The sequence below is a fragment of the Dasypus novemcinctus genome, chromosome 21, assembly GCF_030445035.2.
Source record: "Dasypus novemcinctus isolate mDasNov1 chromosome 21, mDasNov1.1.hap2, whole genome shotgun sequence".
NCBI lineage: Eukaryota > Metazoa > Chordata > Mammalia > Cingulata > Dasypodidae > Dasypus > Dasypus novemcinctus.
In genome coordinates this window covers 80037158-80055199 of record NC_080693.1, presented here as the reverse complement: position 1 = coordinate 80055199, position 18042 = coordinate 80037158, and the positions used below count along the sequence as shown (strand labels likewise).

The 18042-nt window shown below is 58.6% G+C and overlaps 2 protein-coding genes across 4 annotated transcripts in view; one reads left to right on the top strand and one right to left on the bottom strand.

Annotated features, from left to right (window-relative positions):
* The window catches only part of RECQL5 (RecQ like helicase 5), a 39395-nt gene extending 21358 nt beyond the window's left edge, over positions 1 to 18037 (top strand). For all 3 annotated transcript variants that reach the window (XM_071210803.1, XM_058284729.1, XM_058284728.2), the window contains 12 exons: positions 13746 to 13964; positions 14168 to 14267; positions 14439 to 14475; positions 14609 to 14667; positions 14758 to 14831; positions 15126 to 15219; positions 15454 to 15591; positions 15906 to 16369; positions 16504 to 16594; positions 16814 to 17038; positions 17260 to 17329; positions 17422 to 18037. In XM_071210803.1, coding sequence (XP_071066904.1) covers positions 13746 to 13964; positions 14168 to 14267; positions 14439 to 14475; positions 14609 to 14667; positions 14758 to 14831; positions 15126 to 15219; positions 15454 to 15591; positions 15906 to 16369; positions 16504 to 16594; positions 16814 to 17038; positions 17260 to 17329; positions 17422 to 17522 — 1672 coding nt within the window. In that variant the 3' untranslated portion in view covers positions 17523 to 18037. The remainder of the gene's footprint in view (positions 1 to 13745; positions 13965 to 14167; positions 14268 to 14438; positions 14476 to 14608; positions 14668 to 14757; positions 14832 to 15125; positions 15220 to 15453; positions 15592 to 15905; positions 16370 to 16503; positions 16595 to 16813; positions 17039 to 17259; positions 17330 to 17421) is intronic.
* On the bottom strand, positions 1705 to 11850 carry SMIM5 (small integral membrane protein 5). Its single transcript, XM_004463874.4, has 3 exons — positions 11521 to 11850; positions 6374 to 6522; positions 1705 to 5880 (listed from the first exon to the last, which is right to left on the bottom strand). The coding sequence occupies exons 2-3, from the start codon at positions 6498 to 6500 to the stop codon at positions 5771 to 5773; spliced, it is 237 nt and encodes a 78-aa protein (XP_004463931.1). The 5' UTR covers positions 6501 to 6522; positions 11521 to 11850; the 3' UTR covers positions 1705 to 5770.
* Positions 18038 to 18042: the final 5 nt, after the last annotated feature.

Genomic DNA, 18042 nt, shown 5'->3' with positions numbered 1-18042 from the left:
GAAATTAAAGAAGACCTAAATAAATGGATTGAAAGACTTAATACAAGAAGTGGATTTGGCTCAATGGATAGGGCATCTGCCTACCACATGGGAGGTCCAGGGTTCAAACCCAGGGCCTCCTGACCTGTGTGGTGAAGCTGGCCCACAGTCAGTGCTGATGCGTGCAATGAGTGCCAGCTATGCAGGGGTGTCCCCCGCATCAGGGGAGCCCCATGCACAAGGAGTGCACCCCGTAAGGAAAGCCGCCCCATGCAAAAAATGTGCAGCCTGCCCAGGAGTGGTGGTGCACACATGGAGAGCTGACACAGCAAGATGATGCAACAAAAAGACACACAGATTCCCAGTGCTGTTCACAAGAATACAAGCGGACACAGACGAACACATAGCAAATGGACACAGAGAGCAGACACCTGGGGGGGGGGGGTGAGGGGAGAGAAGTAAATTTTTAAAAATCTTTAAAAAAAAAAGGGAATATTGTTAAGATGTCAGTAGTGCCTAAAGCAATCTACAAATTCATTGCAAACCCTATCAAAATTCCAGCAGCCTGTTTTGCAGAAATGGAAAAACAGATCCTTGAATTCATATGGAATTGCAATGGGACCAGAGAGCCAAAATAATCTAGAAAAAGAACAAAGTTGGAAAACTCATACTTCCTGATTTCAAAACTTACTATAAAGCTATAGTAATTAAAACTGTGGTACTGGCGTAAGGACAGACGTTTGGACCAATAAAATAGAATTGAAAATCCAGAGTTAAATTCACATCCATTGACCAATTGATTTTTGGCAAGAGTGCTGTGGTGGCTTAGCACCTTGCACCCCAGAAAAACATGTTCTTAACATGTCTTAATCTTTATCCACTCCTGTGGGTGTCAACCCTTGTAACTAGGACCTTTAGATGAGGTAACTTCAGTTAAGATGTGACCCAGTTGAATTAGGATAGGTCTTTCCCTACTGAGAACCTTATAAGTAAGGTCACCGAGAGAGAAAGCTAGAGGGAGGAGCCAGAAGCTGAACCTGGAAGAGAGGGAAAAAGACTGGAGAGACTGCCACGTGCACTGCCATGTGACAGAAAAGCCAAGGACCAAGGATTACCAGCAGCCAGCCCTAGAATGTCACAGTCTGCTGGAAGAAAGCATCACCTTGATGACACCTTGATTTTGGATTTCTTCTAGCTTCAAATCTGTGAGGCAGTAGATTCCTGCTGTCTAAGCCAACCCATTGTACGGTATTTGATTTAGTATCCAGGAAACAAAAACAGTTTTTGATGGCAGAAAGTAGGATGCCGTTATTGCAAATCCCTAAAAATGTGGAAACAGCTTTGGAATTGGGTAACAGGTAGAGGCTGGAAGAATTGTGAAGGCTCAGAAATGAGTGAGAGCTATAGAGAAAGTTTTATCTTCTTAGAGAATACATAATTTTATCATGAGCAGAATGTTGGTAGAAATATGGATGTTAAAGGTAACTTCTGGCGAGGCCTTAGAAGGAAGTGACAAATGTGTCATTGGAAATTGGAAGAAGGGTGATCCTTGTTATACAGTGGCAGAGAACTTGGAGATATTGAGTTCTGAAGTGGGGTGGAAGGCAGAATTGAAAGCTGAACTTAGTTAGATATTTAGCTGAGGAGATTCTCAAGCTAAATGTAAGTACAGCCTGGTTTCTCCTTGCAATGAGAAAGGAAAGGGATAAGCTGAGAAAGGAACTCTTTTTTTTTTTTTCTTTTTGAAGCAGTTTTATTAAGATATATTCACATACCATATAATCTATCCAGAGTGTACAGTCAATGGCTTTTAGTATAATCATAGTGTTGTGCATTCATCACCACAAAAAATTTTAGAACAGTTTAATTACTCCGGAAAGAAAAACTCCACACCCCTTAGCAGTCACCTCTCAATCCCTCTATCCTTCACCAGCCCTACATAACCACTAATCTAATTCCATCTTTATAAATCGATTTATATATACATTTTATATAAATGGAATCATACAATATGCAGTACTTTATATCTGGTTTCTTTCACCTAGCATAATTTTTTTTTGCCTGATATTAACATCTTGTAACATTAACATATACTTGTTCATTTTCGAAAAAACAGTCATACATGCAATATTACCCATATTCATATTTCACATGAGGTTTTACTAGGCTATACAGTCCCATGTTACATTTTTTAGCATTCTTCTAGTAATACACATGACCTTAGACTTTCCCTTTCAACCACCGTCAGACCCATTTAATAGCTCTGCTAACAGTTACAAACAGTATGTTGTACTTTCTCCTTTTCTATTTATGAGAAAGAAACTCTTGAGCACCAAGAAACCAGAAACTTATGTTTTGAAAAATTCTGAGCCTATCCAGATAGTGTGCTCTGACATAGGGCCAGAAGCAGCAATATATGAGGCACCTCCCTGAGCTTCCGGCAGGCGAGTCCCCTGAGAATAGAGCTTCACGTGAGGGTTTAACTCAGCATGGAACCAGTCAGCCATTTCAGTGGAAGTCAGGATTGGAAATGAGCTGTGAAGGAAGAATCTGTGGAAAGCCCTACTGTCTCAGGGTTTAAACGGCCCACATGGGAGGTCCTGGCATGGTTCCTGATGCACCTTAAAAAAACAAGCAAACATGAGAAAAACAACTCAGGGTAGCTGATGTAGCTCAGTGGTTCAGTGCCGGCTTCCCACATATGCGATCTGGGGTTCAATCCTCAGCCCTGATACCAAAAAAAAATGGGTCCAGGGTGATCTGAGTCGACATTTCTCCACAGGAGATAGTCACATGGCCAATAAGTATATGAAAAGATGCTTGCTTAATATCATTCACTATTAGGGAAGTGCAAGTTAAAACTACAGCGAGATCCACTTTGCACCCACTAGGCTGGCTTGTCTCACAAATATTGAAAATAGCAAGGGCTGGCGAGGATGTGGAGAAATAGGAATCCTCATGCATTAGTGGGAATGTAAAATGGTGCAGCTGCTGTGGAAAAGTGTGATGGTTCCTTAGAAAGTGAAACAGTTACCATATGACCAGACAATTCCACTCCTAATTATATACTCCAGAGAATTGAAAACAGGGACTTGGACAGATATTTGTACACCAACGTATATCACAGCATTAGTAGCGAAAGGTGGGAGCAACACACGTGTCCGTCAGCAGGTGCGTGATTTATCCACGCATCAGAATACTGTTCACCTGTGAGAAGAAGTGAAGTCTTGGCACATGCTACAACATGGTTGAACCTTGACGACATCATGTTGAAAGGAATAAGCCAGATCCAAAAGTACAAATATTGTATACTTTCTTTTATGTGAAATACTTAGAATAAGCAACTTCATAGTGACAGAAAAAGCAAAATAGTGGTTATCAGGGATGGTGGTGGTGGGAGGAATGGGGAGTTATTGCTAAATGAGTATGAGTGTTGGTTTGGGATGATGAAAAGATTCTGGAAGTAGTGGCAAAAATTACATGGTATGTCAAATATTTAATTCCAGAGTTGTCCACTTCAAATGGTCAAAATGATTTTTATGTTATGTATATTTTACCACAATGAAAAATAAATACGTAAATTAATTTTTTTAAAGGCCCCAGGGGTTGGGCTGCTGCTCTGAGGAGCATCTCCTGGAGGCGAGGCTTCCTGGGGCCCCTGCAGCTGCTGGTGCTGGTGCTGGGGCTGGGGCTGGGAAGGCAGGGCTTCTCTGCTCCTCTCACGGTCCCTGAGGTTGTTTTGCTTCTTAGAGAGAGACCTAGTTCCGCCCCAGCCCTGCTCTTTTCCAGTTGGGTCCCACCCTATCAGAGAGAGGTTATTTTGAGACAGAAGTTTGGGGTGTGTCTGTTCGGGATTTAGGGTTGGTTGATGGAGGATAATGGAATCAGAGCCTTATCTGTGCTGAGTGTGGTGGTGAGAGCCGTGGCTGGGAGCCAGCGGGTGGGGCGTGGGGGCTGGGAGCCCGCCGGGGGCGTGGGGCGTGGGGGCTGGCTCCGCCTTTCTGGCTGGTTGAAAGCAGGCAGGTTACCCAGCATTGCCAAGGCGCCTTATCGCTGAAGTGGGCGTGATAATGGTGTCTGCAGCAGCCAGGTGTGATGAGGAAAGGAACTGATCTATATCAGAATGTGTGGAGCCTTGCTGAGCATGTGAGCCCTGAGTGAACATTAGCTGTCCTGGTCATCATCAGAGTCACATTGTTGTTTGTCATAAGGAGGAGGAGGAGGAGGAGGAGGAGGCATCCCATTATTGCTGGGGGAGGGGGGGGGGCAGTGTTCAGGCGGATCCCTGAATTTCTTCTCTCTTCTTTTGTTTGGAAACACTTCCTCACTGGGTCTTCAACCCAAACCTGTCAGACGGGTCCATGGACATCAGGAAGTGAAACCAGCCAGGGAGAGCCTGTCTTGCACTGGGGAACCACTGGGGAAGGCAGGAGAAGGGCAGTGGGGTGCTCAGCCCTAGCCCTGTTGGCATCTGTGGGTCCTGTGCCTCCTTTACCCTCACTCCTGGGTTCACAGCTCTACCTAGAAGGTTCTCTGGGAGAGAAAGTGAACAGAGAGGGAGGCGAGAAAGGGGATGCATTTCAGCAGGGCTACCCTTAAAACAGGTCCACATTGCTCTGGGTTGGGGCCATATTGAGAGAGGCAACTAACAATACTCATATTTACAACTCCTAGGGTGTGCCCAGCACTGTGCTAAGTGCTCACCGGAGGTTGGGAGGTGGGTACCAGGATTCACCCCATTTCACAGGGGGGGAGGCAGCGGCTCAGCAAGGTTAAGTCGCTACCCTGTGTGTTTACACGGCTGGTAGGTGGTGAGTGAGGATTTGAGCCCAGACCCGTCCAGCACACAAATGGGGAAATGGCAGAGGGGTCAGGTGCAGGTTATAGACCTCTCTGCTCTTACCTCGGAATTTTGGGAAGACCCAGGGACCTGAGTCTGCCAGTATGGCCATGTACATGCTAAAGCTCATGGCAGTGGAGAATGTCAAGTGTCATTGCTGAACCAGGCAGCTGCCTGGGGCAAACGTGAGGTGACAGCCTCTGTCACTGCAGAGTGGGCATCAGGGAGCCAGAGCTTGTTACCAGACATTGCTCATCAGGAATTTTACTGCACTCGTCCACTGGTTCTGTGGCACTGCCTCCCCTTCCTCCTTAGCATTCCTCCCTACATGTTTTTCCAGCTTTCATGAGCACAGGGTGAGCAGAGGACTGGAAAGGACAACCCCTGGTCCCCTGGTCATGCCCCTGGAATTCTGGCATGTTGCCCTCCTCTTGCTCAGATACCAGCCCAGCCTGCAGGGAGCCTGGCACCCCAGAAACATGTACCCCAAAAGCTTTTACTTGGAAAGAAACAGGCAAATACTGGGATAGAATACTGACATACTCCCCTCTGGCGGGGTCTTGGGGTCCAGTAGCTATTGGACACAGTCCCCCTGCCTGGCTTGCTCCTCTTTGGCGTGGATCAGCAGAACCCATGGGCCAGCCCCCTGCAGGTGCAGGCTGTTCTCTGGCAAGGTGTGGAGAACCCCTGCTTGCCCTCAGACTAAAAAGTGCAGAATCCCAGGTGGTTTTCTCAGTCTTTGAAACAGCTTTCTTGGTGCCCAGTGTCCACCGTGAGGGGAGAATTGTCGGCCTGCAGCAGTTCCAGGTGTGTGTCCAGGTACCTGGGCAGGGCAGAGCTGGGGCCCATGGACTTGGCCTTACAGGTGAGGGCTGCAGGGCCAGGCTGGCACCCTCTGGCATGGCTGGGCGCTCCGGGGGCTTTGGCATTCTCGGTCACCTCCCCCATCCCTCACGGTGGGGTCAGGGGCCGCACTTGAACCTTCCTGCCCCTCTGCTCAGGGCAGCAGCAGTGCAGGCAGCAGTAGCTGCAGGCAAGCAGCAGCAGCAGCAGCACCGTGGCTAGAGGATGAGGAGGGAGAAGGCAGAGAGCACAAGCCTCAGAGACAGGGCAGCACGGAGAGCGCCCTCATTCCGGAAGCGTGGCAGGGCCCTTCCCAGGGGTCTGGTCAGTGCTTCATGAGAGATGTCACCTCTCTTCATGTCCACCACTGGCCTTGGCCTCCGCCTCACGGAGTCTCTTCCCCCACTGCCCACTACCCAGAGCTTTACTTCCTTCAGCCGTGGGTTGGGGATTCTGGGAGACCTGCTGGGCCGTGGTTCCTAACAGCCCCATCACTTGAGCAGCAGGAGTGGAACTCCTCCCCTCATTCCCCCCAGATTAGCTGCCACCTTTACACCAGATGATTAGGGGAGGACCTTTGGCTTCTCCCAAGGGACATCTGCTTCTCCTCTGCCACTCTGTCACCTTGATCTGGGGGACACCCAACCACCTCCACCAGCGCCCAGATGCCGAGAAGAGCCTAGGGTGCTGTGGGGAATCTGCCCGGCTCACCTGTGAACAGCAGGATGATCGAGAAGGCCACAATCTCGACAGGCTCTGCCTGCGGCAGCCTCTGCAACTTGAGCAGCAGCTTCTCACCCACGGAGTGCATCTCCTGCACAAAGCCTGGGGCTGCCATGGTGTGCCGGGCTCCTGCCGGCCTGCACCAAGGCAGAGAGAGGACCTGAGGTTTCCCCGGGCAGGCTGCGCACTGGGCAGCACCAGAGTATCCACCCTCTCACCCCGCAGCCTGCAGAACAAGTTCATCAGCCGCACCCATCATTCCTCTGGAGGCCCATGAGGAAAGGAGCCGTGGGGCCCCTCTGCCCAGCGGTGGCCCTCACCCCCACCTTGCTGGCATGGCCTGGTGAGGGAAGCCAGTGGTGAGAGTGAGATGGGCACTGCCTATGGGGGCTGCTTGACTGAGTAGGACACTGGAGGGGTCTGTCAGCTGGCCAAGGTCAGGGACAGTTTCTGACATTGAGGTGGAGTGACTTAGCTATTACATTTTTTGTCTCGAGACACCACTCCTAGGTTTTGCTAGGGTGCCACAGACTGGCACGGCTCCCTGCCCTGGGTCATTTAGTACTTTGGGTGGGATCTGGGGGTGGGGGGGTCCTGGCTTCAGGATTCTCAAGAGCAGGTTCATGGCGTGTCTCTCCAGGGTCAGCTCGTGAGAACAGTCTGGTGGTACTGCTTGGGGGTTACTAACCTCAGCTCCTGGGCACCCCACCTCTCCCACCAGCCTAAAGACTCTCCCTACCAGCCCAATGTCTTACTCTCCTGGGAGGAGAAAGATGATGCCGTGTCACTCCAGTTTTTACTAAAGGGTCTCCCTTGGGAGGGGACCCAGGGCTGGTGGAGTCAGCCCCTCCCCTGCTGGCTCTGGTCTGGAGACTCCTCTCCACCCTCGCCCAGCCCTCCCAGCCCCTTGACTAAAAGTCTTTTCCTTCCACGGGTGCCCAGAAGTCCGAAGGAGAAGGTCCAGGTGTGTGGTTGGGGCACATTGCATTGGCGTTCTTTCCCCTCTGCCTCCCCGCTGTGGGCACAAGGGCGTCCTGCCTCCAGAGAGGGACCAGGGACAGAGCCTGTGCCCACCCAGTCAGGGCCATCTAACCGAGGCACTGGCTCTGACCCAAGGGGTAGAGTAGGTGGCAGGGGCTTATGCCAGTCCTGCTTTAATCACTGACACACTGGTCCAGTCCAAGCCAGGCAGGTGGTGGTGCCCTCTGCTGCAGTTCTCCCAAGACGGCTGTGCCAGGGAAGCCAGTTGCTGCCGGCACTGCTGCCTCTGCTATGGCTTGTTCAGAACCGCCACCAGGGTCACTCAGTCTAGCCCTCCACCCTGCCCTGGACTTCCTGCCCTCCACGTGGTTGTGCAGCCTCTGCTGGAGCCCCTTCCAAGGCAGCCCACCGCGGCCCACCTTGGGACAGCTTGAATTGTTAACTCACACCTCCTGCTGACCTCACCCAGCATCCTTCTGTCCCTCTCCCACCTCTGTCCTTCAGGAACTGGTGGCATCTAGCAGGGATTGCCTGCCCCTCCATCTCTACAAGATACCTCCTCTAGTTTCTTCCGGCTGCCCTTCATAGAACATTGGTTTAGTCATCCCGGATAAGTCTTGCCCCTTCCTAATTTTGTGACCTGGACAAGTCCTTCATCTCTGCAAGTCAGTTTCTGTTCTCACCTTCAAGTGAAGAAGGAGGTGCTTCCCTTTTGAGGCTATTGGGAGGCCGTGCCTTGTAGGAAGCAGCCAGCCCAGTGCCTGGCACGAGGAGGGGCCCTCTGGGGAGGCAGGCCAGCACAGAGGGCTGCTGAGGCAGCCTGGACCTCGCCAGCTTGGGGGCTCCCACATCCCTCTCTGACCACCAGCACTCCCCAGATGCCTTTTGGGTATTTTGTGTGTCTCCTCCATTCCCAGGATGTTTATTATAGTTCACACATCGGGGTGGAGGCCGAGGCAAGCTGGAGGTGGGAGCTGTTTTTTTTTAAGCGGCCATGGAGGTAGCATGCAGGTGGCACCGCTGAACACTAGGTGGGGTTTCCTGTCAGAGGTCGGGGTTTCCTGGGGTTCACCTCCTGGTGTCTCTCACTTCTCACCCCTGCTCTCTGGCAGTTTTCAGATGTGCTAAAAGAATCATAGGATGGCCCAGATCATCCCATCCGTTCCTGCCTCCCTCCTCCTACGTTTGAGGAAACGGAGCCCTGGAGGGGTGAGGTGATTGTCCAGGGCTGCGTGGCAGGAACGGGCTCCAGCCAGCGCTCCCCCACACCCCGCTCGTGGGTCGGAACCTGCTTTGGGTGGGCACGTCGCTCCTCTGACATGGCTGGCCCTGCTTCCTGAGACCCACCTGTGCTGCTACTCACCCAAAGGACAGAGCTTGTGTGCCCCATTAGCTCCCTCCGACTTGTCAGGCAGTTTGGCCTCTCATGTCTGGGGTCTCTGACATCCCCTCTCCCCGGGTGTCTAGGGGGTGGGAGCACTCCTGTTCATCTGGTTCTTAGAGAAGGGCAAGGTGACGTGGCCAGAAGCCTCGGGGCGAGTACACCCGCTTTTCTCGCCAGCCTGCCTGCCCTGGGCCTCAGCTGCCAACTGTAGCCTGGCAGAGGCACTCCTTAAACGCAGGAGGACTTTTTCCCTCGCGAGGTCCCACACTCAGAGACCCAGGGTGAGACTGCAGAGGGCGTGTCCACTCGTGCACAAGCTGTGCCACGGAGAGGGCCGTGGTCTCCGGAGGAGGGAGGGCTGAGGCCAGATCTGATGTGCAGGAAAGGTAGGGTTTGTGGGTCAGAAGCTTTGGATACAAAATCAGTGTCCTCCAAAGGTGATGAGGGCAGGAAGCTGTGGACTTGTGCCCAGTGGACCCGGGCCCTCTGGGAAGAGTGGCAGTCTATGCCAGTCGCAGGCCATGGTTTTGCTTCCAGGCCTCCCTCGGGGCCGACCGCCCTGCCCTGCAGAGTCAGCTCAGCTCGGCCGGCTGGGCCTGGGCCTGGGCCCTGACCCGGGGCTGCTCATTGGGCCACGTGTGCGTCCTGGGCGCTTGACGGCGGGTCTGCCCCAGAGCAGAGGAGGAGCCCCTGGTGCTGTTTGGGGTTCTCAGTGGAGAATACGGCGGGCTGAAGGGGTGCAGGCCAGGCCGTGGTCCTGCTCTCACACCCCTAAGAGTGGGGAGGCACATTCCAGCAGCTCCTCAGGCTCTCCCCACAGCGGTCTATTTAAAGCAAGGCCAGCGTCAGGTGACCACATGGCCTGAGCCCCAGCCCGTGCTCTGAAAGTCCAGAGTCCTGAGTGTTCCCAGCTGCAGCAGGGGGAGGGGGGGGGGGAGCCTCGCCCTGGGGCCAGTCACCCCTGCTCCCTTTGCCTTCCAAAGTTTGGAGGGAAGACACGGAAGCCCAATCAGACAACTGCTGATTCTGTATTTTTCCAGGCTTTCCATCTCAGCATCATGAACGCCTTCCCAAGCTACTTCCTGCCTGTCAACCAGGAAAACCAGGGACCCTCCCCCTCAATGCTCAGTAGTGCCTAGGCTGGAGACTTCTGGAGTCTTTGGAGGTTCTGAGTGGCAGCCAGAGGCAAGGAGTGGCTTCCCCTGGCCCAGGAAGGAAGAGCAGCGGGCTGCCATTGGCCCTCCTGTCCCCAGCCTGCCTGCCTGGTCTTCTCGGAGCCTTCTGAGGACCCTGGCACGGGAGCCGGAGCAGACAGGAGGCTGGCAGAGCTGGAGGGCCAGAAAGCACCCCTAGTTTATGTGGCAGCCCCTGGCACAGAGCCCAGCCTCTGCCTGGCCCCGAGGTTCCCGCCGCCTCCAGGCTCCCCTTTGGAAGAGGGCAGCGCAGGCATGGGCACGGGGTGTGTCGGCAACTGAGGAGCGCAGCCACGGGGTGGTCAGGCGCAGGGCCCAGGGGGCTTCTTCCTTCTCCCCATTACTCTGTCGCCGTGGGTTCCGGCCACCCACGCCCTGCGGGCTCTTGTGTTTGAGGAACAGGTGGAATTCGTCATAACTGACTGGTGGGGGTCGTGCGTCCCGAGGCCTGGCCGGCAAGGCAGCGGTGCCGCTGTGGGCTGCGCTGAGGCTTCGAGAGTCAGAGGCGGCTGCTCGCCCCCTCAGCAGCAGCCCTCCAGGGCGGGGGGGGGGGGCACATCGCTGCCGAGGGGTGGGCAGGCCCCCTTCCCCGACCTGGGCGCGGCCTGTCGGCCACTGGCTCCTACTGCCACAGGCGTCTCCTCTGGCCATCACCCCAGGCCCACATCCCACGGGCCACCGAGCCCAGGGCGCTGGGCTGGTCCTTAGTTCCCACTTTCCCCTAGGTTGCTGTTTCCCCTTCTTACTCCCCACTTGGGGAGACACCAGAGGGGTGCAGTGGAGGGAGACTGGGACCCTGGCCTGGGGCAGGGAGGCAGGAAGAGGTGGGCAGCTCAGCACCCTGTGGCACAGGGGCTTGGGTGCCCTCTGGGTCCCGCCTCCCTCCCAGCCTCCTTTCTGGGTCACCTCCTCCCCAGCTGACCCTCACCTTCCCTGCGGTGTTCAGGGCTCACTGCCCACTGGGAGGTTTCAGGGCTTGGGGTCCTAAAAGGGCCCAGGAGGAACAGCCGGGCAGGGAGGGGCTGAGCCCCCAGGGAGGGGAGGCAGGGGGGCAGAGCTGCTGCAGGGGGGCCACTGCTGTGATTGGGGATGTGGGCGTGATACTGCCGCGGGCTGGGGAGACCCTGCCCTGAACCTCCTCGGATGGGGAGAAAGCGGGGTGTGAGGGCTCTGCCCTGACCCTGGGGAGAGGGGAGCTCAGCCCGCTGGTGGCTGTTCTCTCCCAAGCCAGGGAGCCAGATCCCCTTTTAAGCCCCCGGAGTGGAAGAGGCTCAAACCAACTTGCAGAGGAAGCGGCACGCCCTGCGCCCAGCCTGCCCCGCTCTGGGGAGAGGGCGGCAGCCCTTCCCTCCCTCCTCCGTCCCTCCGAGCTCAGGGGCCCAGCAGGAGCAGGGCAAGCTCAGCTGTGACCAGCGCGAACTCAGGTGTGACCAGAGGCTTCCTGCTTTCCCCGCCCAGAGACTACGACGGGGGTGGAGGTGGCAAGTGCCTCCCCCTGCCCCCATTCATGGTAGAGGCAGGACCCCCTTGCTCCTCCCTTCCCTGTACCCCCCAGTGTGCCAGCATCACTCACTCACCTGGATGGAGGGTCAGGTGTTGGGGTGGGGTTGCTCGCCAGTGCTGGGCAGCCAAGCAGCCCCTGCCTCGCCCAGCAGCGCCCCCACCTCTGCGGGCCCCTCCTGGGCCCTGGCCTCCAGCCCCCCCTTCCCTGTGGACGCTCGTCCGGACCTGCCGCCTCCCCTCAGCGCCTCTTCCCGGTGGCGCTGCGCTCTGGCTGCTGACAGCCAGCTGCGGGCTGGGCCTCAGCCTTTCTGTTGCTGGTCGTCCTGGAGATCCCAGTGTCAAGTTTCATGGGCGGGCCAGGGAGGGGACAGCGATGGGTCCTCCCACTTGGGCGAAGAGGCTGGCACTCTTCCCCTGGCATGTGCTCCTGGAGTCTGGTGGGGGACGAGCCCCGCTCCCTCCTTCCTCCTCCTCGCCTCCCCCCCACCCCCCACCCCCGTGTGATGGAGGAGGAGGGGGGCTCGCCTGCTCCAGGCAGAGGCCACCCAGAGGTTCTACCTGAGGACGAGAGAGGAAGGGCAGGGAGGAGCAGCCGCGCACGTGCTCTCGGCTCCCCGCCTCGGGAGGCCTCCTTGCCCTGTGTTTTGCCCTCTGTCCCATGAGCTCTCCAGCCTGTCCCTTAGGCCACTCCCTGGCTGTGCCCCCTCTGGCCACTCCTGGGGAAGAAAGTAAACGGAGGGGGAGCTGCTGGACCCCCAAAGCCAAGCGCAGCCCCCTGGGAAGCCCTTCTGCCGTCACCCTCTAAAGGCGCCGGGGGCAGAACTTGGCGCCCAGTGAGGTGCCGCCTGTTCCCCTTGGCCTGAGGGGAGAGGGAGGAAGCTGCCGTTCTTACCAAAGCAGCAAGTGTCCGCTGGGCTGGCCCTCAGGGAGGGGCTCCTGAGCCAGCAGCGGGGCCCGCTGACATTTGGCTGGCCGTGCCACCCCAGCAGACCAGGCTGTGCCCGGAGCGGGGAGAGGACCCGACCCCAGCCCCCTGTCAATGGGGCCCTTTGAGTCTGAGCACAAAACCCCAGTGAGTCTGGGCTAGAGGGCGGGCGGGGGGGAAGCCAGCCTTGTGGCCACACCACTTGGGTGCCAGAGCCTCCCGGAGGCAGTACAGGCGGCCACTGTGGGGAAAACCAACCTGGGGTGGGGGCAGGTTGGGGGAGAAGGGTGGCGTGTAGGATGGGCCAGCAGGAGGCCTCGCTGCCCTCTACCCTCGCCCTGCGGAGCTGCTGGAAAAGGGCCCTCCGGTGGCAACCGCCCTCCTCTGTCCCAGCCGCAGGTCTGGCCTCAGTGCTTCGTCCTCCACAGCCTGCTGTTGCTCCTGGAACCTGCCCCTTGGGGTCTCGCCTCCTCAAAGTGCCCCCCACGCAGTGCTTGCCTGGGGAGGATTTCTGGTCAGAGCAGTTGACGCCAGCTATTCTCGTCCCTCGGACTAGGCATCACATGGCAGCTGCGGCTGTTGTCGGCCCTGATAGAGCAAGTGTCCCCTGCCCCAGGGGCCTCTGCACCTGCCCCCAGCCTGGGGTCTCTAGGAGACAGAGCCTCATTAGCCAGGTGGGGGCTGCTCCCTGCTGCCAGCTCGAGTGGAGTCTAGCTCCCCCAGGAGCAGGGCCCAGGCAGGGGAGGGAGATGAGAAAGACCCGGAGGGGGCCGTGTCGCTCGGGCTAACTGCCCTTCCCGGGTCTCAGAACTGCCTTTTTCCTGCCTGTGGGGGGCTTTATTTCCTGGTCTGGGCTGCAGTGTGCAGCCACCCAGCCTGGGCTTGGACAGAGGCTCATTGGGGACAGGAAGAGATCACTGAGAGGCGGAGCAGAGCAGGGGTAGGAGTAACCAGGCTCTGGGCAACACGCTTCAGCGTCATCTTGTCCACCTTGGCAGCCCTCGGGGCGGTGCTTCTCATGCACCGACTTACAGACAACGTGTGGGCTGCCAGAGGCCAAGTGTTTTGCCCAACGTTTCACTCCTGTAGTCAGCAGCAGAGCCAAGCCTCTGCACCCACAGCCCCAGCTCTTCCCAGCGACAGAGGGGAGGAGGACACCAGAGAGAGGTGGGACCGAGCAGGGTTCACACCCTGGCTCCCGAGGGTGCCCCACCCATCCTCACCAACGAAGTGCGCAGAAGCCAGTGATGCCGTGCCAGGCGCATAGGTGAGGGGCCTGGCACATGGCCATGCTCAGCCCTATGTAGGGCTGGGTGATTGCATATCCCTTCCCGGCTGCCTCACCTCTGGCCTCTGCCATGCTGCCCGCTCCAGGTGCCGTCATGCTGCCATTGCCAGGTACTTTGGGGATGCACCGCCTGCCTGCACCAAAGCCTGCGACCACTGCCAGAACCCTGCAGCCGTGCGGAGGCAGCTGGACGCCCTGGAGCACAGCACCAGCTGGAGCAAGACCTGCATCAGGCCCTCCCAGGGGGGTGGCTTTGACCCTGAGCTGTATGAGGGAGGCCGTGGGGGCCTCAGGGGCTTCAGCAGGTGAGTGGCCTCTAATGAGGTGGAAGCAGGCTGTTGCTCTCCTCCCCTGAGGCCAAGGCCAGATGGAGGTGGCGTGCTGCTGCAATTTGCCCCTCTGCTCTGTGGGTCACGTTGGGCCTGGACCTTGGTTTGCCCTGTGGGCTGGCGGTGAGAGCCACCATGGGCATCAGGGACATGGCTGCTCGTGCCCCCCCTTCCCCCAGGTATGACGAAGGTTCCGGAGGCAGTGGGGATGAGGGCAGAGACGAGGCCAACAAGCGGGAGTGGAACCTCTTCTATCAGAAGCAGATGCGCCTGCGCAAGGTGAGGGGTAGGGCCCTGTCAGCCTGCGTGCCTGCACCGAGCTGTCCCCCTTGGTGCTCCCGTGAGGAGCGGGTCCCCAGGGGCCCCTGCTGTGCACAGCCCCTCAGCCCTGTCCCCGGTGCTTGACTGGGCCTCAGCCGGGGCCTTATGGCCCTTCGCACTGTCTTCCAGGGAAGTGCCCCCAAGGTAGAAGAATTCCTGCCCCCAGGTGAGTACTGCCCTGTCCCCAGGGGCTTGTGGGTTGTGGGTTGTTCCCAGGGTCTGGATGGAGGAGCCTTCTTGGGATTGGGGGACTTCAGAGAGCAGAAGGTAGAGTGGAAGCCCCCACTGCCTCTCCCCAGATGAGGACTGTCCCCTGAGAGAGGCTTCTAGCAGGAAGATCCCCAGGCTCACTGTGAAGGTAGGAGATGGGCTGCCTCTCCACCTGCCCCCACCCAGGACTCTTCCCCCACCTTGAGCTTGGGTGATGAGCTTCCCTTTCCTGTGCCAGGCCCGCGAGCACTGCCTGAGGCTTCTGGAGGAGGCTCTGAGCAGTAACTGCCAGGCTGCAGGCGCCACCGAGGGGTGAGTGTCCCAAGATCAGGAAGTTGGAGGTCGGGGCCAGATGCCCCGGGCTCAGGTGGTCTCGCCAAGCTCTTGTTCCTCTGGGGACCACACAGAGTCCAGATTGTGACACCTCTTGCTCCCAGGTGGTGTGAGTCCCCACAGCCCCCAGGGGCAGGCTTGGCCCCCGGCTAAGGAGCTACCAGTGGCCGCTGGAGGTGCCCAGAGTCTTGGTCTTCACCCAGGGGAGCCCAGTGGGAGCTCAGCAGGGAGAGGCTCAGGCCTGGCTGACGCCTTGTGTTCGCCTCTCCCCAGAGCTGACCTCCAGGCCAAGGCCGTGGAGCTGGAACATGAGACCTTCCGGAATGCCAAGATGGCCAACCTGTACAAGGCCAGCGTGCTGAAGAAGGTGGGCACAGTGTGGGGTGGGGTCGCATGTCCAGGTGGTCTGCCAGCCCTCTGACCCCAGAGGGGCCCAGAAGCCCCCAGGAAGCCACTTCAGGCGTGGCTGCAAGGACTAGAACTTGTCCGGCAAGCTGCTGCCTGGACCCACTGACACAGAAACCCCCTTGGGGAGCCTGGGTTCGGGGCTCTCAGGAGGAACTAGTAGATGACCTAGCGCCCTGCCTGGCCCTGTCCCCAGGTGGCTGAGATCCACAAAGCCTCCAAGGATGGGCAGCTGTACTCCGACGTGGGTGGTGCCGCCAAGAGCTGCAGTGCCCGGGCCGCGGCCCCAGAGCCCAACGAGTATGACATCCTGCCGGCCTCCCAGGTGTATTCGGTGAGCAGTGTCCTGGTGGCCGCCCAGAGCTGGGTGTGGGAAGGACTCACCCTTTGGCTTTGGGGTTCCCAGCCTCTTGCCCTCTCCTGGCATCACAGCCCTGCCCTTGCGTGCCTTGGGGGAGGCCGGGGGCTTTCCTGCTCTGCCACTGCACCTTTGCAGCCCCCAGCTCCTCTTACCAGCCTGCCTCTTAAGCAGGATCCTGCCTTCCCCTCCCAGTGCCCTGAGGGCCCTGACCTGATGGGACCACAACTGGAGCAGCAGTGAGGGGGTCCTTGAGGGCCCTGGTGGTCAAAACCCTCTTCTCCTCACAGCCCAAGCCCAGGCGCATGGGTGCTGGTGCCCATTCCAAAGACTCCTGCCCATTCCAGACCGCCACTGAGCTGATGGAGAAGACCCGGGCCCGCGAGCCAGCCCCCCAGCCCGGGCAGGGCGGCGAGCAAAAGCCTCCCAGCCAACGCTGGGGCCTGCAGAGTGAGGACGGATGTGAGGGCCTCCCTGGGCCCAGAGGAGAGGCCCCTGCAGGTGCTGAGAGGGGCGCCCCCTCCCCTGAGAAGAAGGCCAAAGGCTCCTCCTCCAGGGGCAGCCCCATGGCCAAGGCCCCGGCCAACAAGAAGCAGCAGCTCCTAGCCGAAGCGGCCCGCAAGGATTCCCAGAGCATCGCCCGCTTCTTCTGCCAGCGGGTGGAGAGCCTGCCGCCTCCCACCCCAGCGGCTCAGGCAGAGGGTGCCAGTCCCTGCTGTCAGGAGGGACGGGGAACCCCGCCAGCCACAGAGAGGTACATGGGAGGAAGATGGCCGCAGGGAGGGGCCGAGGCAAGGCACAGCATCCCCTTCGCTAGCACGGAGCATGCCTGTGAGTCAGGGGAGGCCTGGCACCTAGAGCTCTGATGCCAGCCCTTCCTCCGGCCAGCACCTGCCCACTCAGGGACCAGGGACCCCTTGAAGCCCACCCCACCCCTCCAGAGGAGGCCCAGAGGAGCAAGCGGCCCAGGCCAGAGCAGGTACCGTCAGGGACCAGCCCCAGGGGAGGCCAGAGGCTTATGGCCCAGGCTGCCGCCTGCTCCCCTAGGCTAGGGAACATCGTCACTGTTGACATGACCCCAGGGCAGGTGGCACAGGCTGGGGGGCGCTGGCAGGCGCTGAGCTCCATCTTCCCGAAGGAGGGGAGGGGCCTGGGGAAAGGGAGCCGGAGAGTGACCCCCAGCTGTGGCCCTGCCCAGGAAAACACCGAGAGCCAGGCTCAGAAGAGGCTGTGTCCCTCAGCCAAGCCCTCCGTCCTAGCTGAGGCCAAGGGCAGCGTCTCGGCCAGGGATCAGGGCACCTTGAACCCCAGGGCGCAAGGCCCCTGCCGGCTCTCAGCCCCTGGCCTCTCCCTGAAGGAGACTGCAGACGTTGTGGTCAAGTGCCTAACCCCCCTCTACAAGGAGGGCAAGTTCGCGTCCAAGGTAAGGTGTAGTGGGAGAGCTCTGCTCTGCTCCCTGCCTGCGACACGTGGGTGCCAGGGTGGGAGCAGAGTGGGGCAGGGGGTAGGAGCCCAGAAGAGTCGGCAGACAGCAGGCCAGCTCCTGCCCCCCCAGGCTCTGCCCTGCCCTGGGATCTGCCGTGGGTGGCCCCGGGCCAGGCCAGGGCTCGTGCTCTCCCCCTCTCCTCTCCCTCTGCCTTCCAGGAACTGTTCAAGGGCCTTGCTCGCCACCTCTCACACCTGTTAGCCCAGACGCCCTCACCTGGAAGCTGCTGTGGGTGCCTATAGCTGGGCCCAGGGGGAGTGGGGGATGGGGCGGCTGTGGGGAGGGGATTGGCCCTCACATCCCACACCCCGAATGCTTAGTGAAAGAAGAGGCGCAGAAGCTCATCAAGCAGTTTTTCCGCGGCCGCGCCCGCTGCGAGAGTGAGGCTGACTGGCTCGGCCCCGCCCGTGGAGCTGACTGACATCCCCTGCCAACCCGGGACTGCCATGGGCAGCCTGTGCCCGCTCAGGAGTGGAGCTTTGTCTTCTCAGGGTCCTTTCCCCTTCTGACCACCCCTGGTCTCGGGGATGGCCCTAGACACCTCCCAAACCAGGGTGGGACCAGAGACCAGCCCCCCTTTTTCCTGCTTGCCTAGCTCAGTCCTCAGCACCTCCCCAGCTCTGCTGCCCACTGCGGCTGGGTTTTCTGCGTTGACCCCCCAGGTAGAAGGTGGCAGATGTGACTGCTGCCGGGGAAGGAGGCGGCAGCAGTGGGGCCCTTCACCCCGTTGCAGCTGACGTTTGAGCCGGTGTGAGGCCCGCCTGTCCCTGGCAGGGGGGCCCGAGCTGGAGGAGGCCTGCTGGCCTGGAGACGCCAGCCTCCAGCCTCGCCCAGGGGCTTGTGGGGAGAGGGGCAGCAGCCCTCCAGGAAGGCCAGGTGGGCTGAGACGTTTACACAGAATAAAGTCCTGCTGGTGCCGACACGCAGGCAACTCACCCCTT

Coding starts and splice junctions, on each gene's coding strand:
- SMIM5 (XM_004463874.4), bottom strand. CDS start 6,500: ATGGCAGCCCCAGGCTTTGTGCAGGAGATGCACTCCGTGGGTGAGAAG. Junction 5,881..6,373: donor GATCATCCTGCTGTTCACAG/GTGAGCCGGGCA, acceptor CTCATCCTCTAG/CCACGGTGCTGCTGCTGCTG.